Here is a 23,900-nt window from a genome sequence, read left to right as displayed (position 1 = left end):
GTCCCGGCTCTTCCCCACCCTCTGGCAGGGATCGCAGGACAGGCAATACAGACGGACAGCTGCAAAGATCCCTGGCCAGAAAAAGTTCTGTAACAACCTTCTCCTGGTGCGGTGGATCCCCTGGTGTCCTGCGAGTGGGACATCATGGGCTAGGTACAGCAGCCTGCGCCGGTACTTTTGGGGAACCACCAGTTGCCTCTGGACCTTCCATGGCTCCGCTTTGCGTCTGGGAGCCCATTCCCGGTACAGGAATCCCTTTGCCCACAGGAATCTCTGCCTGCAGCCCTCCCCCAGCTGTGGAGCTGGGCTGAGACTGGCCAGTTCCCTCAGCTTCTGCAAGGAGGGGTCTCTCTGCTGCTCTGCCTGGAATTCTTCCGCTCGGGCAGGAGCGGATGCTACTTCCCCATCCCTGCCTGGCTCCAGCACCCCTGGCCTGTGAGATCTGGTTTTTGGGGGCCCCCTTTCTCTCAGGGTTGGCCCCTGTGGCTCCTGTGACTTTGGCTGGGCCTGTACCCCTGAATCTGGGGAGCGCACCCCTCGTTTTCTTTGGCTACGGGTCAGGACCAGGGCACAAGGGCGTTCACCTTGCCAGTTCTCCAGGTCAGCCCCCATCAGTACATCCTCCGGCAAATGGCTGTGCACGCCCACTTCCTTGGGGCCTTCCTTCTTCCCCCATTTCAGGTGCACCCTCGCCATGGGCACCTTGAAAGGGGTCCCATCAATTCCTGTTATCGTCAGGTGGGAATCGGGTATCATGCAGCCCGCTGCCACCACCCCGGGTCGGGCCAGCGTCACGTCAGTGCCTGTGTCCCAGAACCCCGTGACCTTTTTCCCGTCTACCTCGAGGTGTTTGAGACACTTGCTCCACAGAGGCATTGCCGCCCCCACTCTGTAAACTGGCCTCTGAGCATTTGGTCCCCCTGAGGAGCTGGTCTGTGGGGCGGACTCGGCCCAATCCGAGTGCCCATTGTCAGCACCACCCGCCTTGGCCGCCAGCCCCTCTGGCTTCTGGGACCCCACCCAGTCGACTCCATGACCCCCCGGCCTGCTCAACCTGTCTGGGAGCCTGGGGCACTGGGCTGCTCTATGCCCCTTTCGCCCACAGCGATAACAGCCTGGGTCTTGTTGTGTCCCTCGGGCCGGCTGCTCTGTCCGGGCTCTGTTTGGCTCTCTGGGGGGTGGGTGGCTGGCCCCTCTTTCCTGGGCTTGCCCAAGAGGTGGTCCCCTCTGTCGTACAGTTAGGGACCGGTCTCTCTGAGATTCTCGGTTTCTCCAGGACTCCCTCTCCCTCCGGGACTCCCTCTCTCTCCGAGACTCCCTCTCTTTGTGGGGCTCACTTTCAAACCTGGCCCGGCTGTTTGTGAAGTCATCTGCCAGTTTCCCTGCACCATGTGAGTCCCCTGGCTTCCGGTCCACGAGCCACACCCTCAGGTCAGGTGCGCACATCTCGTAGAATCGCTCCACGACCGCCAGCTCGATCAGGTCCTCTACAGACTGGACTCCCATTCCGAACGCCCACTTCTGGTAGTATTGCTTCAGGCGGGCGGTTGTATCTACATTGGTTTCCTCTGGCCTCTTCTGCGCCTCCTGGAACTTCTTTTTGTACATCTCCGGAGTCAGCCCGAACTTATGCAGCAGGGCCTGTTTGAACCGTTCATAGTCCCCAGGCTGCAGCCCCACCAGCTGGCTGAGCACCGCTGCGGCCTTCTGGCCCAGCAACGGGGTGAGGTGCCGGAGCCACTCATCTGGGGGAACCTCATGCAACTCACAGGCTCGCTCAAAGGCGGTAAGGAACTCGTCCATGTCCCCTGGGTCCTGACACTGGGCCAGCACACGCGTCTCCAAGTGACTGGCCACCCCGAGCCGTCTGGCCCTCTCCCCGCTTACCGCAGCTGGGGCCTCTTGGCGTCTCGCCTCTGCCATGGTTCGCTCATGTTCCCGCTCTCGCTCTCTCTCCTCACGCTCTCGCTCTCTCTCCTCACGCTGTCTCTCTTGTAGCTGGCACTCGTGCTCACGCTCTCTTTCCCGTTCCTGGCGCTCACGCTCACGCTCTCTTTCCCGTTCCTGGCGCTCACGCTCACGCTCTCTTTCCCGTTCCTGGCGCTCACGCTCACGCTCTCTTTCCCGTTCCTGGTGCTCCAGTTCCTTTAATTTCACCTCGAGTTCCAGCCGTCGCAGCTCTGCGGCAGGGGACTCTGCCCGCGATGGACCACCGCTAGCTGAGCGCGACCTGGCGGGCACCGCGTCTGTCTGACGGCGTCGAGCCCCTGCTCCTGTCGGAGAATCCGAAACGCTTCCTGAGGCTGACCGGCCACTTTCTGCCGGGACAGGCTCTGCCCCCCCGGATCGGTCATTCTCTTCCAGCTGTGCAATCAGCTGGGCCTTGGTCGCCTTCCCCATGGTCAGGCCCCTCTCTCTGCACAGCCCCGCTAGCTCTGCCTTCAGGAGTCGGGTATAATCCATCTCCCCGCTATCTCCCGGGGTATCCACTCACCAGCAGCAGCTGCAGGAATGGCTCTGTTCCCCCTCTGGCTCTTGTGAGACTCCTTCCTTCTCTGGTGCTCAGTCAGCCACTGCTGGGAGCTCATCTGTGGGTGCAGTGCATCCCACTCCTGACACCAGTGTGATGGGGTTCAGGGGTCCCCCTGCACTGCACCCCGTCCGCTGGCAGGAGAGACTCTCACTCAGCAGGTACAACAGCAGGTTTATTAGGCAACAGATGTCCAGTTTCTCACAGAAGCAACAGCATAGCAGCCAGAGACAGTCCTTCCAACCTGTCCTGGGGAGAAGACCCCGAGGGGTGCCCCTCTGGGGTGTAGCTTCCCCCTCCTCAGGCTGGCTGCCTTCCAGCTCTCCCTTTTCCTAGCCTCTAACTGCCGCCCCCGATTCAAAAACCCAGCTCAGCTCCTCCCTGCTCCTTGTTCAGGCAGAGGTGTCACCTGCCAGTTGTAGCCCCAGGGTCATCCTTAGCCACTGGGAGCTGCTGCTTGCCTCAGACATCCAGCCTGACTCACACATGCACTCCCCCCACTCCATTACAGGGCTCCCTCCACATAGCCTCCTGTGGAGTGGCTTGGGGAGGGGTGAGTTTAGGCAGGGCCCCTCTCCACTGGGGCTCCGGGGGGGGGGGGGGCTGCATAGCCAGGGGTGGGGTGTTAGGGCGTGGCCCCTGCCCCACCCCTGCAGCCACCCCCTCTCCTACTGCCCCCCCCACACCCAGCTGCCGCTGGGGCCCCCTCCACCTGGGCCCCTCCAATCAGCTGCCCCTTCCTTCTCCCCCTGTCATCCCGAGGCTCTGCAGCAGCTGCTACGGGCCCACCCCTCAGGCACACGTGGGCACACCCCTCCCCCCATTAACCCCGCCATCCCCCCTAAGTTGGCTGTGTCTCCTCCTTCGCCCCCCCACGTGCCCACGCCCTTCCCCCCCCTTTTTTGTTTACTTAAGCGCCTGAGCCCCCCCCCCGACCCACACACACAAACTTTGATTCCCTCCACATCCCAGTGCAGAAACAGGAGCCATCTTACCATCTTGTGCTGGGAGTTGTGGCCTTTTTTGTGTCTCCCTTTCCCTGACCTCACTCCCCTTGCCCTGCCCTTCCCTCATCTGACTGGGTCCTCAGCCCCGCCAGTGGGGGAGGGGCAGCCACGCCTCACTCCTTCCTTCCCTTCCACTCTCCTCCCCCTCCCCCGCTCTTTCTTAAAGGCCCCCACCCCCAATAAACTTTCTCCCTCTTAGACGCACCAATATGACCCCCACGCCCACTGGAGGGTCATCTGGTGACCCCTCCCTCCCTCTCCCCTCCACTGTCACCCCTCCTATCCCTGAAACGGCGGCCCACTCGTCCAGGGCTGCCCAGAACTCTGCCACCATGTCGGCTGAGGGTGCGGGCGCAGGCTCCGGGGCTCCTACTGCCTCCGCCGCGGCGCCCCCTGGCGACCCAGCCCCAAACCCTCCCCCCAGAAAGGGCAGGAAGGGCCAGGGGAAAAGAAAGGGCAAGAGCCCCACCCGGAAGGCCAAACCTCCCGTGGCGGGGACTCTCCCCCAGGCTGCCCAAACACCTAGTGCAGCCTCCCCTTCTTCCCTTCCCCCTGCTCCCTCCACCACTCCTGGGGGCCCCAACCTCTCGGCCCCAGGTCGTACGCCCAGGCGGCGGCCGCCGCCCCGCACCCTACTCCTTCCGCCTCTGCCGGGACTACCATCCCCAACGGTCGCGGCCCCTTCCCCGCGCTCACCAGGAGGCACGGGGTCCGCTGCCTCCTGGTGGCTGCCTCGTCCCACGTGGAGACCTATGTGCGGGCGTTGGCATGGGTGGTGGGGCCCACAGCCGTGGTGGCGGCCTCCCGGATGTTCGGGAAGATCGTCTTCTTCCTGGCTTCGGAGGCCGCCGCCCAGGAGGCGGTGGAGAGGGGCCTGGCAGTTGGGGGCGTGCACGTGCCCCTGGAGCCGCTGGAAGACCTGGGCGTGCGGGTGGTTTTTTCATCTGTTCCACCCTTCCTTCCCAACTCCGCCCTTTTGCCCTTCCTCACCGCCCTGGGCCGGCCTTTGACGGTCCTGAGTCCCCTCCCCCTAGGCTGTAAAGACCCCGCCCTACGGCATGTGCTCTCCTTCCGCCGGCAGGCCCGGGTCCAACTGCCGCCGGCGGCAGCACAGGGCGGGGTGGCCCAGGAGGGGACTATACTGGTGCCCTATCAAGGGGCCCAGTACCGGGTCTTCTATACTCTGGGGGAGGCCCGGTGCTTTATGTGCTGGGCGGCAGGGCACGTCTGGAGGGATTGCCCCCTGGCCCGGCACAAAGGGGAGCCCGGGACCTCCTCCGACCTGGGGGGCGTCAGCCACGAGATCGGTGGCGCCCCGACCGCGACAGGCCCTGGGACCGACCCTCCTCCTCTCGTCCCGGACGGATCCATTGCCGCTCGGGCATCGGAGGATGCCCGGCCGCATGGTGCCGGGCAAGAAGAAGGAGGCGCTGGCGCCCGAGTGGGCACAAGAGCCGGGCCTGCGGAGGAGAGGGAGGCGGGGCCGGCGGCAGGACCAGAAGAGGGCCTGTCCCGGGGCGGGTCGTCCCTCCCCCTTGCCGCCCCGCCCCCTTCTTACCTCTCTTCCTCCTCGTCGGCCCTGTCCCCTGGCCTCTCCTCCTCTACTGCCCAGCCCGCCTCCTTGGAGGGCTGGGTGCTGGTGGGGGGGAAACGAAAGAAAAAGAGTGGGCGCACCCGGCACCCTACCCTGTCGGAGGACGGGGTGGAGGTGCCGCGCAAAGCACTAAAAAGAGCTGCCAGCCCAGACCCACCTGCCGAACCGCCGGCTACCGATCATCTGCCGGGGGCGATGGGGGCTGCCGCGGCGGCAGCTAAGAAAGGTAACATCCCCTCTGCCCCGGAGCCAGAGCCTGAGGAGGCTGAGAAGGATTTTTGTGCACCCATGCCCTCCCCCGACACCCCTCCGGCCGCCACCCAGACTGCTGCTGCGGAGCATCCGGAGGAGGTGGGCCCTGGCCTCGCCCTCCTCTCGCAGGAGGTCGAGGCCCTAGGCCTCACCCCGGTGGCCCTGGACATGGACAGCCTCCTACTGGAGGCCTGTGGGCCGTCCATCCACTCACCCCCACCCCCTCCACTCTCCCCCTCCCCATCTACCAGCGACCCCTCAATTATCACCTCCCTCTGCCTTGGGACGTCCCATGAGGCGACCCCCCCCTTAATTAGGGATGACCTCCCCGCAGGAGTCGGCCAGCCCCTGGGCGCCCTGGGGTAAGCAGAGTTTCCCATGTCCCCCGCCTTCGGCCCCGAAACTAAAGACCCCGACACCCACCCCCTCGACCAGTTGGCACCTCCTGCTGAGCATGTCGGCACCTCGCCCCTACCCCCCTCCCCCGCCCCACCATCCAAGGAAGCCCCTCCTCCCGACACACCTTCTGTCCATATCCCCGCCCCTGCTCCCATCTTAGCCCCATCACCTGCCATCATCCCCGTACCTTCTCCCAGCCAACGCCCCGCCCCAGAACTTGCAATCCTACCCCCTCCAGACCCTCCTCTCCTTCCACTCCCTCCTTTTCCTCCTCCCCTTCCCCCACTACCCCCTCTCCCTCCCCCTCATGAACCTTCCCTTCCCCTGATGAGTCTCATCCCCCCTGCCCCCACCCCCATCCCTCCTCCTCCTACCCCTCCCTTTGATCCCTGCCCACTCATACCTGCCCCCGAGACCGTAATCCCTCGGGAGGCCCCCCCTATATTGCCCTCTCCCAGCACTTCCGGGGCTGCTCTCCCTCTGCCGCCCTCATCCCCCCCAAAACCAGACCCCAGTCCCCACCCCAATCTTTTCTGTGGCCGTGGGGCCCAAAGGAACACAAGGCCAACGGGCACTGGAGACCCCGAGGCCTCGGCACCCCATGCGCTGGTGGGAGAGATGCGCCGGTTCTTGGAGGACATTCGTGGCTCCAAGAACAAGGTTGCTCTCGCCCTCCAGCGCTGGGGGGACTTTCATACCATCTTGGAATCCGTGAGGGCTCTTCTCAAGGAGGGCAAGGGGACCGGGAGGAGGGACGCCACGGCTTACCAACGGGCCCGCAGCTTCCGTGACGCCCTCGTCACCTTCGGGTTGGTCACGGTTTGCTGCATGGCCTCACGGGAACCGTCGGTACTCCCTCTGGCGAGGATCCTCCCCAGCCCTCCAAATGGCGCCGATCATCTTTGCCACTCTAAATGCCAGGGGCTGCGGGTCGGGTCTCCGTAGGTGCCAAGTGCTCTCCTTCCTTCGGGAGGGGGGTACTCGGTCACCTTCCTACAGGAGACCTACACTACCCCAGCCGCCGAAGCTAAGTGGCGGCTGGAGTGGGGAGACGGGGTCCACTTTAGTCACCTCTCGGCCCACCGGGCCGGGGTGGCGACCCTGTTCTCCCCAGACCTGCAGCCCGAGGTGCTGGGGAGCGTCGAGGTTGTGCCCAGCCGCCTGCTGTATCTCCGGGTGCGGGTGGAGGGGCTGCCTCTCCATCTCGTCAATGTCTATGCCCCGACACTCGGCCCGGAGAGAACACCCTTCTTCCAGCAGGCGACTTTGTGGGGCCGCGGATGGGGTGTGACAAGATAAGGAGGTGCGGGGAAAAGTGCAGCCAGAACCTCAAGAGGAGGTTCTGGAGGAGCCGGAAGAGGGGCTGCAGCCTGGCGCACTCAACGTAGATGTGCGCCAGGTTCTCCCTCATGCCGCAGAAGGTGCAGGTGTCTGGGATGGGGGTGAACCGCGCCAGGTACACGCCCGTGCTCACCGCTCCATGGAGGATTCTCCAGCTGATGTCCACGGCGGGCCGCGGGACCAGGGTGGAATAGAGGCTGGCCCACCGGGGCTCCCCACCCTCCGATGGCGGCAAGAGGTCCCGCCACTTGTGGTCGGGGCGGGACACGAGGGTGGGGAAGTGGAGCGTGTGAAGCACGAGCGCGTACAGAAGATGTCTAGGCATGGTTCGGAAGGGGACCGGCTGCAAGGTATGCAGCCGGCTGAGGTGGTGGAGGGGAGGGGGGCGGGCAGGATCGCGAAGCCGGGGGCCCACGGAGAGGTCCGGAGGGCTAGGAGTGACAGGGGGGCGGGGTGCACCCTCTCACAGGACCCGGCCGAGGTAGACGTGAGCAATGGGCGGCAGGGCGGCCTTCACCTCCTCGAGTACGCGACGGGGGGAGCGTAGGTTGGAGAGCCCCATGCGCTGGGCGAGCGCCGGGGCCTCCATCCAGTCTCCCCGGTCGTAGTCCAGGAGGTCTCCGACCCTGGTGATTCCACCTAGGACCAACCTCCGGCGCACCTCGGGAGACTCCGCCGCCTGCACACGAAGGTGGGGGTTGTGTAGCAGGGGCTCCGTGAATTTGCTTCATAGACTTGCTGAATAGACCTTGTCAGGTCTGGACCTCCCTCTTACTGGGACCCCACTCTTTAAATACCTCTCCGAAACCAGCCCCCCACTCATATATCTGATGAAGCGGGTCTTTGCCCATGAAAGCTTATGCTCCAAAATATCTGTTAGTCTATAAGGTGCCACAAGTCTTCTTGTTGTATCAGAACAATGAACTTCTTGACCAGTAGGGGAGTTTTGAGTGCAGGATACAGACGTATCACAGGAACTAGGTTAAGATTATGGAATTCAGTGCCACAAGACATGCGGATGACTTTCAGAATTAAATGCAAAACATATATCCAACCATATCCTACCCCCAGCTATCTCTCCTGCATTGTTAAAAGGAATAAAGAAATACAAACTATTATTCCTACCCTTAAACACTTTTGAGATGCTTGGACATTACAGTGCAGGGAGCCATATAAGGAAAGCTATTTGGGGCTCAAAGAAAACTATAGAAAGAAACCGTGTGACTTACATAAGTAATCATCATCTTGGGGTTCATTTATTTCAACATATACTTTTTTCTCTCTCTTTCGTAAGCTATATGTATTAACTTGGGTCCTTTGCCCTTGGGCTTTAGAAACTCCTCGAGGTAGATCTAAAAAGGAAGTTATACTGGGTAGGTTAATCTGTGCAGTTCCAGCACTGATAAACATAAATAAGCAATAGCATTTTGAGGCTGAAATCTTATTTATATTGAGGCTGTTTACACAGCTCAATAGCTATCGACCTTGTAAGAATCAGGCCTTTTGCACATGAAAACATACATAAATAAGAGCCATACAACAGTTTGCAGGAGCTGAACACTGAAAACCACTGCTGATGCAGACACTGACTGTAATTGACTAAGTAGTGACACTGTCTCCTTAAATTTGTGTCTAGCTCACTGCCCTCTGCTCTCAGTGCCAACAGCGTCAGATGTGCTAGTACGGGAGAATTAGGACCAGAATAAAACAGCAGTAAAAGGCCAATGTATGTTCTTTGTACTGGTAGGCTGGACTCAGCCAAGTTAGAGGTCTTACTAGTTTCGCATGGCAATAACAGGAGTGCCATGGAGGCTCACCTTGATTTGTGATGCCCGACAGTACTATAAACAACCAGCTGAACAGCAGTATGAAGGGATTCGAAGAGAATCCCATCAGATTGGTGGCTGTTATCTGAGGTGGTGAGGAATGCATTGTTGCCCAAGAGAAGAGAGAAACACTCGGGCACTGAGAGCTCAAAGGGAAAAGCAGCAGTAAGTATAACTGCAGTATTGGATTTCATTATCATGAGAGATGTTTCTGAGTTTCTCTAGATAACAGAAATTACAGGTCCTCTTTAGCCCCAGAAGTACAGAAGGTGCCTCCCACCAAATTCATAGGCTGCAGAACTACTAGTTCTCAGACCTACCATGAAAATACAGAGATTCCCCTGTGTTCTGGGCTTACCAGTTTTCAGGTTAGCAGTGTTAGTGCCACGGATTCTGGTGCCTATCTCTGAATTTTTGTCCAATTTCTCAGTGTCTGGTAAATTCTCAGAGGTTGCCTTTTCGGAGGCCTTCTCCAGCATTGTCTCTTTATTCTGCACACAAAGTTATTTTCCATAACAATGAGCATACTAGTCTGGTTCTCTCTACCCAGAGCCTGTAATGTGCGGAAACTAATAAGACTATACAGAGCAGATGGCCATGTAAAAATAGGTTGATGACTACAGCAAAGGAGTACCCTCCCCAGATCAGACAGGGCCCAGGAGTATTCCCCAAATGCCACTCCCTGCTGACAATTGTTCCATCATTGCAATGACCTCTTTTCCCATAACTTAGCCTCCTTTTCTCTTCCAGGGTAACAGCCCAAAGTCTTTGGGCTTCCAACATGAGGCCTCTGATCTTCTATTCTTTCCTCAAAGTTTTCCAGTGTCCCTTTCCTCTTCACTGGGCCCAGGACACCTTGCGAGTGCCAGTACAGGAGTCTGGGTTCTCCCACCACATGAGGTCCCAGCCCAGGAACCATTAACCAGCAGTGCACTTCCACTCCTTGCTGCTACTGCTTTCCTGGGTCTCCTCCTAGACAGCCTCTCTCAGGGTTGGCCTTTTAAGCTCCATACTCTGTTCCTCAACAAAACACCATCTAAGGCACTCTCTCCTTGGCAGTCTGATTCCAAATGCATCTCTTCTTTCAGAGCACACAACCAGTCCAAGACCACCTCCTCCACACGGCTACCTTTTTCCGTACTGTTTGTCCACCTGCTCTACTCCTGCTAGGATGCCAGGGCTTTGATTATTTTCCCACTGGCTCTCTGCCTCACCACATCTCTGGTCTCCCAGGATGACTATACACCTCTTCAGCCTCCTTCCTTTCTTCATCCCAACAAATCTGCTCTTGCCCAGTTGAATTTCTCCTTCAAGGTGCACCAAGGTAACATGTCCCTCCCAGGCCCACATTGATCCACTCAGGGCCTATGTGGGGTACACACCCCATCACAGGGCCTAATACAACTTGATTTGAATTTACCTACTGGTCTCTTCACTGAGCTGATTAATGATTTGCCTAATTTGATACTGTATCTTATGTATAAAGCTAATCAAAATATTTTAAATAAAAAGGTTTATGATTGAAAAATGGCCTTTATTTAAAAAGTTTCATAAAAACGTTGACATTTTATTTTATGTTAAATTATTCACATCATTTTAACATTTTTGAAACTGTTTTTTGAAATTGTTACCCAAACAGTTACCAATTTTTCAGCTAACTAACCGGTTTGTGGATCTGGAGTGTTTTGATCTGAGTGTTTTCAAAACCCCAGATCCACAAACTAGTTAGTCAACATTTTAATGGAATGGGGCATTCTATTAATGACCTAAAGGTATGTGTGTTACTGAAAAGAAACTTTCGCACTGCTCTTTGAAGAGAAACAGCCGAGCTGGCTTTTATATTCAAATTCGGCACATTAACACGTGGTTTAAACCGGGATGGGAACTTTCTGAGTCACAATAGGGGCTCGTCTGCATACTTGGCTTAATCTAATTCTTGACCTTCTCCTCCCACCCCTCCACTCTCTGATTTGCTCACTTTGACATTTTTTTCTGATTTGTCCTCCTTGATTACTGTTTTTGGTTCTCTGTGCCTTAAATATTGAGTCTGTTCTGGTATGGCTATGGTCTGAAGAAGTGGGTCTGTCCCACAAAAGCTCACTTAATAAACTATTTTGCTAGTCTTTAAAGTGCTACTTGACTACTTTTTGTTCTGTTACAAGTGTTACTGATCAACAAGAAGTCTTGTGGCACCTTATAGACTAACAAATATTTTGGAGCATAAGCTTTCGTGGGCAAAGATCCGCTTCATCAGATGCAGTGGGTCTTTGCCCACGAAAGCATATGCTCCAAAATATTTGTTAGTCTGTAAGGTGCCACAAGACTTCTTGTTCTCGAAGCTACAGACTAACACAGCTACCTCTCTGATAAGTGTTACTGATGTTACTGTTGATGTTGCTCTGTGCTCGCATTTTGGCAGAAAATTTGTGATTTAGACATTTCCCTTCTGAAATTTGCCATGTCAGGAAGTAACCCTGAAGTGAATTTTTCTGTCTACAGTGTATTTGAGTCCAGTGCCAGAAACTGAACAATTCCAATATGGGACCAATAGTCTGAAAAATGATCCTCAGTCTGAAAACTTGTCCTGGGCTTTTTTCTCCTCTCCCCCATGTTATATATGCATCTTCTTAGTACCAAAATGTTTTCACAATCATTTGATTGAGGTCCTGTGTTTTAATTATTATAGTTAAGATTACATTTATTAGAGAGGTAGCCATGTTAGTCTGTATCTTTGAGAACAAGAAGTCCTGTGGCACCTTACGGACTAACAGATATTTGGGAGCATAAGCTTTCATGGGCAAACACCTGCTTCGTCAGATCCATGAGTGGTGGGGTAGTATTTAAAGGGGGGGGTTCCAGGAAAAGGGAGGGCCAGAGCTGACAAGGTCTCTTCAGTCAGGGTAGAAATGGCCCATTATCAGTAGTATATATCAAGGGAGGAGAAAAAACAAGTCAGATCAGTTGAGGGGGCGGAGGGGGGTGATCTTCCCGAAAACACCATCCTGGCCACCATGGATGTAGAGACCCTTTACACCAATATCCCACATGAAGATGGACTCCAAGCTGTGAGGAATGTTATCCCTGATGAGACTGAGGCACAAATGGTGGTGGACCTTTGTGACTTTGTCCTCACCCACAACTATTTCAGATTTGAGGACAATTCATACCTTCAAATCAGTGGCACTGCTATGGGCACCCACATGACCCCACAGTATGCCAACGTTTTTACGGCTGACCTGGAACAATGCTTTCTCAGTTCTCGTCCCCTAGTGCCCCTCCTCTGCCTGCGCATTGATGACATCTTCATCATCTGGACCCATACGAAGGAAGCTCTTGAAGAGTTCCACCATGATTTCAACAGTTTCCACCCCACCATCAACATTAGCCTGGACCAGTCCACACAAGAGATCCACTTCCTGGACATTACTGTGCAGATAAGCGATGGTCACATAAATAACACCCTATACTGAAAACCCATGAACCGCTATGCTTATCTACATGCCTCCAGCTTCCATCCAGAGCATGCTACACGATCCATTGTACACAGCCAGGCACTAACATACAACCATATTTGCTCCGATCCGTCAGACAGAGACAAACATCTACAAGACCTTTACCAAGCTTTCCTCAAACTACAATACCCACCTAAGGAAGTGAAGAAACAGATTGACAGAGCCAGACGGGTACCCAGAAGCCACCTGCTACAAGACAGGCCTCACAAGGAAAACAAGAGAACATCACTGGCCATCACATACAGCCCCCACTTAAGGCCTCTCCAGCACATCATCAGCGATCTGCAACCCATCCTGAACAATGATTTTACACAGCAACGAAGGGTCCTGTGGCACCTTATAGACTAACAGAAAAGTTTTGAGCATGAGCTTTCATGGGCACAGACTCACTAATGATCTTTCACTCTCACAGACCTTGGGAGGCAGGCGTCCTGTCCTTACCTACAGACAGCCTGCCAACCTTAAAAAATTCTCACCAGCAACTATAGACCACAAGACAGTAACTCTAAACCTGGAACCAATCCCTGGAACAAACCTCACTGCCAACTCTGCTCATATATCTACACCAGCAATTTCATCACAAGACCTACCATCAACCATACCATCAGGGGCTCCTTTACCTGCACATCTACTAATACAACATATGCCATTATGTGCCAGCAATGCCCCACTGCAATTTACATTGGCCAAACTGGACAGTCTCTACACAAAAGAACAAATGGACGTAAATCAGACATCAGGAACGGTAACATACAAAAACCTGTAAGAGAACACTTCAATCTCCCTGGACACTCAGTAACAGATTTAAAAGTAGCAGTCCTACAATAAAAAAATTTCAAAAATAAAATGGAGAGAGAAATCTCTGAGCTGCAATTTATTTGCAAATTTGACTCCATCAACCAAGGATTAAACAGAGACTAGGAGTGGTTAACCCCTTACAAGGGCAGTTTCTCTGCTACGGAAGTTCACACCTCCACATCAGAATTTGACAATGGGCCACATTCCCCGACTGATGTGACTTGTTTTTTCTCTTGATGTATACTACTGATAATGGGCCATTTCCACCCTGACTGAAGAGACCTTGTCAGCTCTGGCTCTCCCTTTTACTGGGACTCCCCTCTTTAAATACTCCTCTGAACCTCCCTCCCACTCATACATCTGACAAAGTGGGTCTTTACCCACGAAAGCTTATGCTCCAAAATATCTGTTCGTCTACAAGGTGCCACAGGACTTCTTGTTGTTTATTAATTATTTAACTAGACAATTTACCTGCTACTGCACAGGTCCTTCACTCAAATAAGTTTTGTTTTTCATTTAAATAATTGTTTTGGGGTGGGGCTGAAGGGTTCAGAATGCAGGCTGCCCCAGGCAGAGAGGGCAACCCCAACCTCGTCACCACAGCAGCTTGTGGCCAGGAGAGAAACACCTTTGCCTGGCTGCTGTAGCCCTAACGGGCATGGCTGGGGAAGAGGTGCATGTCCGCTGGCTGGGGAACAGATAGTTTGTGTGTGTATGTCTGTCTGTCTACCTCTCTGAAATATATAGCAGACAGCTGCCCCTTGCTTCACCCCTGCCAGCCCAGTGGGGTTATAGCAGTCCTGGCCTCCATCTCTGTCCCCTGGCTACCTCTTTTGTTCATTCTACAGTAAAATTGTTCCTACTACCAGATCCCTTATTTTCCATTTGAAGAGATACAGTCGAATTCCAGGCGCATCCAATTGTCTTGGCACAAACCCTTAACTTGCTTCAAGTTAAGAAGAAGTTGCATACTAAATTTGGTGGCCCTAGCTGTTAACATTTAGAAGTTCTTGAACAAACAGATTCAGACAAACACAGATACACAAAGTTACTAAACTATAAAGTACTGTAGATTGATACTTGTAGTCCAAGGACCTCTTTGTGTCAATGTACAGTGGTCACAGGGACATAGAAAATTACAGAGATCCCTGGGCCAAGTATATGCGCTGCAGTTCCACAGAATAGCATGCAAGGTCTTTACCAGGTGCCAATTGCTTGTTATAATCATTGTGAAAGGTATATAAGGGGATTTAAGTTACATAAACACCTGCCCGTGTCCCACAAGGGAAGCCCTGCTGCTCCCGTGCATGCTGGGGCCAGGGAACCCTCCCCAACATGCTGGGGCCAGGGAACCTGCCCCTGTCCTGCCCCACCCTAGGCTCACACTGGGGCTGGGGAAAGCCCAGCACTACAGCACAGCACAGCCCCCATAACCCTCCCCCACACCTGGGGCTGGGGCAGCCCCCCTGGCTCAACCCAGGGCTGGCTCACTGTGAGGACAGGTGGATAGACTGGGATCCGCAGCCCAAACTGCCCATTCTTGAAGACAGGCAGCAGGGGCCAGGAACCGCAGCCTGACATGGCTCCCCAACCAGAGGGCAGGCAGAGGGGGCCAGAAGCCACAGCCCAAACCAGCCCCCACCACCTTCTGAGGGGCTGGGAGTCGTGGCCTGACCTGATTCCCCAACCTGAATCTGAGAGAATGAAGATGGGAACATAATAACTTCAGTTAAAGACCTGACAATGCTGGTTACATCTGCTAGTACTTTATTAAAGCTGACAGAATCTTTTTAATTAAACCTAGGATCTAAAAAGAATGTTATGATTGTTCTATATATAACCATTTTTTCCCAATATTTCTTGTTCCTGAACTTGGACTTGTTCTCACTGTCACCTCTGCTGTGTGTTAAGCAAAGTGAGGATCTGAGGTGCCCTGGTTTGTGTGGTGCCTTTGGGGACAGTGAATCTGTGACAATTGTGAGGGGCAAGTGGAACAGGAGCTGTGCAGTTCCAGAACAATGCACAGAGGGCTTGGAAAGTGCCTAGCTCAACCCTGCAGAGAGATGGTGAAGCCTGCATAGGCAGATCGGGGAGTGTTTGTGATGCCTGGGCCTCACGAAGTCAGGGAGCTGACCTAAAGCAGGCATGGACAAGATTGCCTCACGCTCAGAGTATAGAATCCTAGGGCTGGAAGGGACCTCAGGACATCACTGAGTTCAGCCCCCTCATAAAGTAGGATCAACCCCAACTAAATCATCCCAACCAGGGCTTTGTCAAGCCAGGACTTAAAAACCTTTAGGAATGGAGATTCCACCACCTCTCTAGGTAACACATTCCAGTGCTTCCCCACCCTCTTGGTGAAATAGTTTTCCTAATATCCAACCTACACCTCCCCCTCCATAATTTGAGACCATTGCTCCTTGTTCTGCCATCCCTCGCTACTGAAAAGTCTCCCTCCATGCTATTAAATCACCCCTTACTCTTCTCTCTACAAACTAAATAAGCTCAAATCCCTTAGCCTCGCTTCATAGGTCATGTGCTCCGGCCCCCTAATCATTTTTGTTGTCCTTTGCTGGACCTGCTCCAATGCATCCACACCCTTTTTATACCAGGGAGCCCAGAACTGGATGCAGACTCCACAAATGGCCTCACCAGTGTTGAGTAGACGGGAATAACCACTTCTTTAGATTGCTGGAAATGCTCCTTCTAATGCACCCCAATATGCCGTTAGCCTTCTTGGCTACAAGGGCACACTGTTAACTTATATCCGGTCTCTCACCCACTGTAATCCCCAGGTCCTTTTCTGTTGTATTGCTACTTAGCCAGTCGGTCCCTGGCCTGTAACAGTGCTTGGGATTTGTCCATCCCAAGTGCAGGACTCTGCACTTGTCCTTATTGAACCTCATCAGATTTCTTTTGGCCCAATCCTCCAATTTGTCTAGGTCACTCTGGACCCCATCCCTGCTCTCCAACATATCTATCTACCTGTCCTCCTTCATGTCATCTGCAAATTTGCTGAGGATGCAATCCATTCTCTCATCCAAATTACTAATAACAATGTTGAACAATACCTGCCCTAGAACTGAGCCTTGGGGCACTCCACTTGAAACTGACTACCAAACCTTGGTGATAATGAGGTGTCCCACAGCTCTGGCATCCCCAGGAGGTGTCACTATAATTATTAGTTGAATCAGCAGCATAGCTAGCATATAAAAAACACTTTTCATGTTCAAATCACTGCGATGGCATTTGTTAATTAATAACAGGGTTCATCTCATCTGTAAGATTCATCATCTAGAAGAAAGCACACTGTAAGCTTACTTGATTGATGTTCTGCCTTTTCTTTTTTTTCTTTTTCAAGCTGCCAGATGTACATGGTGGCCTGAAGGTTTTAACTGTAAGTGTAAACAAACCAAACATTACCAAATGCTAAATGACCAACATTACTGAAATTGTGTCACAAGCAGGAAGTTGTCATCTATGTAGGGTGACCATCCATCCCATATCTGGCAGTACAGTCCCATATTTAGGGAGCCAAAAAGGCATCCCAACTTATTTTTTAAATGGGACTAATTGTCCCTTATTTGGCCCTCCCCTGCTTACCTTTTCCTGTGCTGGATGGAGACTCACAGGGCTTTTTTCTGGCCACCACCATTTTTAAAATATAGCTCCTCATCTGCTGCACCACTGGAATGCCACTGCGAGCCATAGCCTTGCTCAGGTGTGTGGCTGGGCTCGGGACAGAGTTGGTGGGGGGGAAGTGGAGGCTGGGGCCATTGCTGGAGCCCCCTCCACCCCCAGTCCCTGCCAGGAGGCTGGAGTGGAGCCAAAGCCGTACTGCAGCCGGAGCCCTGCACAGTGTGGGGGTGGAGCCCCCCGCCCAAGCCCCCACCACATCACGGGGCCAGGGCTGGAGCCCTGTATGGTACGGGGCTGAGGCCCCCCCAGACCTCCTGCAGGGCCAGAGCATGCCTTCCAGAGTCCCGCCTCAGGGCTGGGGTGGAGCTGGGGCTGGAGCACTAGTGGGGCGGCCCCTGCTGCAGACCTGGGGCCAGAGCCCTGCGTGGCACAAGGACAGAGCCACCCCACCCTCCATTGCTGCATCACTGGGTCAGGGCCAGAGCCTTGTACTGTGTGGAGCTGAGGCCCCTCCCCTCAACATCCTGCAGGGCCAGAATACGCCCCCACGCCCAGCCCAGAGCCCTGTGCGCTGTGGGGGTAGGGCTGGAGCCCCTCCGGATTCTGCAACACCAAGCCCTGAAGAACCTGCTGCAGGCTTGTTTCTGTCCCCAGCCCCAGTGGGGTGGGGGTGAGTGTGTGGGTTCTGGCTGGGTGGGACGGTGCAGGAGCAAGCTGAGGGTGGGTGTTTGGGGTATTGATGGGAGTGCAGGAGTGGGCTGGGGTTTAGGCATCTGGGTGGAAGGTGAAGTGCAGCAGTGGGTGGGGGGCTCAAGAGCAGGCTGGAGGTGAGAGGTCTTGGTGAGAAGGGTGCAGCCATTGCCTGATGCAAGGTGACCATCTGTCCTGTTTTAGCCGGGACACCTGCCCCACCACCCCCAGGGTGTCCCATATTTCATCTAGGGGAATATGGTCACCCTACATCTGTTTCATGTTCAGACTTACTATCACAGAAAGCACAAATGGAGAAGCTCTGTAAGAAAGTAATCTCAGCTCTCGCCAGCCACTATTAGCTGTTACAATGTGGCTGATTTCAGTATGCTGAGTAACTACTTAACAAAGCAAGGTGTAGTGGACAGGTCATGCTTTATGTAAGAAACTGCTTTTCAGTCACCATCAAATTATTTAATCTTTATAAATAAGATAGAGTGTGAGTGGTTGAAGCCACACTAGACTTAGCAGCAGTTTGAATCTGTACAAAACCATACACCTTAGAGCAAAACAGCAAAAACAATGAGACATCCTGTGGTATCTTATAGACTAACAGGTTTTCTGGAGCATAAGGTTTTGTGGGCAAAGACCCACTTTGTCAGGTGCATCAAGACAGCATGAACCTTGGATCATGTACAGTGAAATTCAGATGGTCTGAACCACTCTGTGACACCTGTTTTGCCCTCCAAGTATCAGAGGGGGTAGCTGTGTTAGTCTGTAGCCATAAAAACAGATACATCTGACGAAGTGTGTGTCTGCCCACAAAAGATTATGCTCCAAAAAATCTATTAGTCTATAAGGTGCTACAGGACTACTTGTTTTTGCAGCTATAGACTAACATGGCTACCCCTCTCATATTTATAGAGCAAAACTGGGTTCACAGAGTGGTTCAAAACATTCGAGCTTCGCTGTACATGATCCACAGTTCATGCTGTGTTGCTGCTCATCCAGGAAGTTTGTGGGGAAAAAATAAACTGTTCACTTTTTAACCCAAATGCCTCACCCTTAGAGCAAGGAGAACTTTGTGTTGCGACACTTGTGGTGGATTAAAGTGTTATGGTAAAAAGCTCTGAAGTAAATCTCCAGTTCTCCCTTGCTGAAAGGGTGAAACATGCAGCACGAGGCCTTTGTGTCTAGAGACTATGTGGGAAGGAGCTGTTCTCCTAAGGGTTAGAGATGGGTGCCGATTCCCCTAAGGATATTTTAATTAGTGGAAATGCCCAGTAATGGTAGCTCACTAAAGAGTCAGTTCTTTGCTCTATTACCTAAAGGCTTTGGTGTCCAGTCTTCGTCGGACTCAGAGTCATACACTATGTGGTTTTGGAGCCATCGACCACGACACATAAATGCAGGTTTTGTGGTAGGAAGGCCTAACAAAGAAACCATTATAATAGTAATAAACAGTTGACATGTTATGAGTCTTGCTCATGCAAAGAGACACTTCCCCACACCTTGCACTGTGGTGTTACTGGTAACAATACTAACTGTTCCAATCTGGAAGATCTGTAAGACTTGGCTGGCACCTCAGGACTCTTACGACCCTGGAAGGCTCATCACAGAATCAGCAAATGGAGGAGCCAGCACATTGACCTAAAGTCCGAAATAGGAGATGCAGCATGTTTCTTCCAGCAGATTTATACCCTGGCTTCTCTCTGACCAAAGACACAAGCTCTATATTTCCCTTTCCTCCCAAAATGAGAGAAATTGAGCCTAAGTCTACACTTCAAGCATTAAAGTGCTGTGGTGGCAGCACTTTAAACAATATGGCCACAGCACCATAGAGTTCTCCCAGTGCTCTATGTAAACCACCATTTACCCTTTACAGTGCTGTAACTTGCTTTTGTTTTTATACACCTGAGCCAGAAAATAGTAAAGCATCAGTGTAGACATGGCATAAGATGTTATCTACACTGCATACTGAACAGCACACACCCACCCCTTCCCCAGCCACAAGACAAATTTTGCTATGGCATGTAGAAGTGTAAATAGCTCATTAAAGTGAGGAGTGCTCTATGAAAACGCCGCTTAGAAGGGTGGAAATCGATGCCAACAAAACAGCATTCATGCTGACGAGGAGGTTCAGTTCAAGTTGGCTTTTCTTTTGTTTGTGGAAGATATACAGGTTGGCAAAAGCAGGCTTAAGTCGGCAAAAGCACCTGCCCTATTAATTTTTTTGTTGCATAATTCATTGAACTGAAAAAACAGTTGTGGTTACCAGAATAACAGTTAACTATATTCTGTGTTGTGTTCCTTGTAAACATTGCAGTATAGTGCCACCAAAAGTTTGGTAGGATAAACAGAAAGGTGCCATGCAGTCCTCTTCCATGACTTATCCCCACTAGTTTCATTATGCTTATAACACTGGGGCAAGTTAGGTTATTTGATAATGTGTATGTTTGCAATTCAGTTTTTCTCAATATGCATTTAAAATGCAAACCTGAAATAAGTGTCTACGTAATAAAAGAAGTATTTATGCTGCCTGACTTTTAGTGGCACAGCCACATGACCATGTCACTAAAACTTGCGTAGTGCAGATAAAGCCTTAGAGGAGGACAAAATACAAAACCTTCAACTCTCCAGCTGCTTGTGCTACTAGGGGTCACCCTTTTCTCCTTAAGGCTGGCCCCCTCACCTAATCCAACCATAAACTCATAATTCCGCTTCATGTTCTTGTAGCGGGTTTTCTCCCAATCTCCCATCTCTGTCCATTGGTCCTTAGGGAAGTAGATGGACAACTCTCTGAATTCATCTTCCACCTAGTCAGGGAAATAAAAGTGCCGCAGGCATGTTAAGTTCACTAGTCACCATCCGAATTTTTTCAACAGAAAGGAACGCTTGCAAAACTGTTGACTTTCCTTCCTTCACTTTCCACCCACCCAAAAACAATAGCAAAAAATCTGTTGGGAAAAAGGTATGGAAATTAGCTCTGTGCAGCATCTCATCTCCTACTTTTTCCACTGACTGACAATTTGCAATGAAAAAGTGAGGGTCTTATTTTGAATTAATCTGCTGGGTCTGATTATTCTCTCTGGTCAGGAGAGAGGGAGTGAACTCCTTCTGTTGGTTCTAGGGTTCTCAGCCCCATGGCTCTTGCCTTCCAAGGCACAGGGGCACCTGCTCCTTCCCCTGAAGGTGGAATCCTTGCTGGTTCTGCTCAGTCAACCCTCACTTTGATGTCTCTGATGCTCTCCCTTCCTGCAACAAGGAAGATAAAACAAATTTCCCAGCTCCCCCTGCAGGCCACCTTCTCCCAGCAGCTGCTTCCCTGGGACCTCACCTTGCAACCTTCCACTGCATTTCTGCTCTTTCCTCTTTTCTGATGTTCACCCTTCTCCAGCATTTTCTCTCATGGTGCCTGACAACTTGCCCTGCTACCCAAAAATCTCTGTAAGAAGACAGTGAAATAAGGGTCCCATTGCCCAGTCAGGTGTCTTTTCCCTTCCTGAATGTCCACCCTTTTAGGGATCCAGCCTGAAGTGGGGGTCTTCCTGTCTCACAGGCTTTCCCTAGTCTGAGAGGTACCCCTGTCACCCCGTGAGTCTCAGCCCTGGCTGGTGTATCTCCCCTCCGCCCCGGCGCTCAGCCCAGGCTGGCGTCTCTCCCCTCCGCCCCTAGGATCTCCCACCTCCACTGACTGAACTGGGTTGCCCCAACCTCCAGCCCCTTCCCTCGTCTACCACAGCCCGCCAAAACCCCTAGCCAATCATCGAGAGGCATTGGTGCGCTACGGCCAATCAGCGTTGTGCAAAGATAAGGTCGCCGCCAATCAGCGTGCAGCGCGGGAAAGAGTCGCTGGTCTCGCGCCCGGCAGAAAGGAGTTACCAGCAGCTGCGCGAGGCGCCGGGGGTGGGGAGGGAGCGAGGAAGCAACGGCCCCGCCCACTCCGCGAGGGGCGGGGAAGCCCTGCTCAGTCCGTTGGAGGAGGGCGGCATGGAGGTGGGAGGGGCCTGGGGGGTGGGGCGGGGCGGTGTCTAGGGGATAGGAGGGTGGGTGGGTGGCTGGGTGCGGGGGCTTCAGATGGGATTGAGGGGAAATGTGGGGGGGCAATGAGGGGAGGGTCCCTACCTGGGTGGGGGAGGGGTCCCTAAGGTGGGATTGAGGGGAGGTGTGGGGGGGCAATGAGGGGAGGGTCCCTAGATGGGTGGGGGAGGGGTCCCTAAGGTGGGATTGAGGGGAGATGTGGGGGGGCAATGAGGGGAGGGTCCCTAGATGGGTGGGGGAGGGGTCCCTAAGGTGGGATTGGGGGGAGGTGTGGGGGGGCAATGAGGGGAGGGTCCCTAAATGGGTGGGGGAGGGGTCCCTAAGGTGGGATTGAGGGGAGATGTGGGGGGGCGATGAGGGGAGGGTCCCTAGATGGGTGGGGGAGGGGTCCCTAAGGTGGGATTGAGGGGAGATGTTGGGGGGGCAATGAGGGGAGGGTCCCTACATGGGTGGGGGAGGGGTCCCTGAGGTGGGATTGAGGGGAGATGGGGGGGGCAATGAGGGGAGGGTCCCTGGATGGATGAGGGTGGTCTAAGGGAGGGGTACCCAAGGTGGGACTGAGGAGAGCTGTGAGGGTGACAATGAGGGGAAGGTCCCTGGGGGCCTCAGAAGAGGACGCTAGGTATTGGTCCTATTGGGAATCCACATGCAGACACTCCCATGAGGAAAGGCCCAATGGATCCAGTTCAGAGAGGTGGAGAGGGAGCTCATAGCCCCTCCCACGCCCTCCTGCCCTTTACCCTCAGCTCCCTCCACACCTGCTGTGAACTAAGTTATTGGGGTCTCAGCAGAGGCTCCTGCTTGGCTTGTGCCTGGCATCCTTGGGTGAAAGCTTCCTTTCCATCACCTCTCTGCAGGGCTCCTATCTGGTCCCCTCATCAGCAGAGAGGCTGAGGGCTGACCGGGTCATGGGGCCTGTGCCCAGTCTCAGGTTTTGGGGGTTTCCCCGCAGGGCAGTACGAGGCCATGACCTAGTGCTGCCTGCACTGTTCCTGTCCAGGCAGCCCCAGCAGCCTGTGAGCCAAGCTCACAGGGCATCCCTAAAGCCCAGGATGCAGGTAAAGAGAGGACAATTGAGGGGTGGGAATAGATGACATCTGGAGCCATGAACAAGCTCATGTCCCCAAGTGCTTTGTACAATGTGTGTGAGTGCAGTGCCAGCTGCAAGGACAAAGGGAGCCTTTTGTACCCCAAACAACTACTTGAGGTGTTATGGGTTACCACCTACCAGCTGCTGTGGGTGACAGGGTGTTACTCAAAGCTCTCCAACCGTTGCCTTTGCTACTTGCAGCAGGAGCAGCAGCCATCATGAATCCCTGCAGCAGAAGAGAGGCAGATGATGTCCCCAGCCTTGCCCGCTCTGGCCCACAGCTGATGGCATTGCAGCTGGAACACCATGGTGCTGGGCAGAGACCCTGCCGAGTCAAGCGCCGCAAAACCAGACGGGAACGCAACTCTGCCAAGTTTGGCAGGAACATTGCAGCTGGTGCTCTGGAGCATAAGCCTGGCTGCAGGGTTCATCAGAGAGTGCTGCCTCCAGGCTGGGGCTTACACTGTGACAGCTATGCCAAGTCCTCTCCTCTTCTAGCCATCAAAAAGGTCTCTGGCTCCATGCCGGTCATCATAACGCAGCACAGGCTTAGCCAGCACCTGGGCATGTTTAACAAGGAGGTGAAATCTGCTGACATTGCGAGGCTGCTGGATCCCCAAAGCGAGCGAGAGATGGAGCTCAAGACAAGTGCAATCACCCAGGACCAGACATGCTTTCAAGACAGGGGGCCTGGGACTGGTGCACATCCACCTCACACAACAGGTGAAGGGCCTCAAGCTGCACCTACACCTGCTGTCGGGGAGCAGGGCTCAAGCCACTCTGAAACGCTGGTGGTGGAGACAGGAGATTCCCAGACCAAGGATCCAGCTTCCCTGGATGAAAAGGAGAAGGTTCCCCGAGGGGGAGCCGAGCCAAATAATGCCACTGCTGCCACAAGGGAGCTGGCCCAGGAATTGCAAACCCACTTTAACCTGACGTCAATGTTCCCACGACGCAACCTGATCAGCGAGAGGCGCCAGACAATACTCGGCATCCTGCTGGACCAGCACCAAACGCTACCTGATCTTGCTGCCCTAATGGTGCATAACAGGGCGTGCAGAGGCTCTGCCCAGGGAGGTATTGGCATGGGCCATGGCCCAGGCAGGGAGTGTGGCTCAGCAAACTCACAGCATCGCTCCAGTTGTCACCAGTTAGGGAAAGGCCCACTCAATCCTTGGAGG

At 53.7% G+C, this 23,900-nt stretch overlaps 1 protein-coding gene and 1 long non-coding RNA gene across 3 annotated transcripts in view; one reads left to right on the top strand and one right to left on the bottom strand.

Moving 5' to 3' along the window:
* Window positions 1–3,573, bottom strand: part of LOC142003969 (uncharacterized) — a 46,915-nt gene extending 43,342 nt beyond the window's left edge. The window contains exon 1 of one of the 2 annotated variants that reach the window (XM_074981370.1): window positions 3,526–3,573. In XM_074981370.1, coding sequence (XP_074837471.1) covers window positions 3,526–3,528 — 3 coding nt within the window. In that variant the 5' untranslated portion in view covers window positions 3,529–3,573. The remainder of the gene's footprint in view (window positions 1–3,525) is intronic. The other variant, XM_074981373.1, reaches the window with a different exon arrangement.
* LOC142003971 (uncharacterized) overlaps window positions 1–23,097 on the top strand; it is a 66,435-nt gene extending 43,338 nt beyond the window's left edge. The window contains exon 5 of the long non-coding RNA XR_012642916.1: window positions 22,921–23,097. This is a non-coding gene — a long non-coding RNA (uncharacterized LOC142003971). The remainder of the gene's footprint in view (window positions 1–22,920) is intronic.
* Window positions 23,098–23,900: the final 803 nt, after the last annotated feature.

This window comes from Carettochelys insculpta, chromosome 30 (assembly GCF_033958435.1).
Source record: "Carettochelys insculpta isolate YL-2023 chromosome 30, ASM3395843v1, whole genome shotgun sequence".
In the NCBI taxonomy this organism is placed as follows: domain Eukaryota; kingdom Metazoa; phylum Chordata; order Testudines; family Carettochelyidae; genus Carettochelys; species Carettochelys insculpta.
Note: the sequence above shows the minus strand (reverse complement) of the source record. Positions and strands in the feature narration are given on the sequence as shown.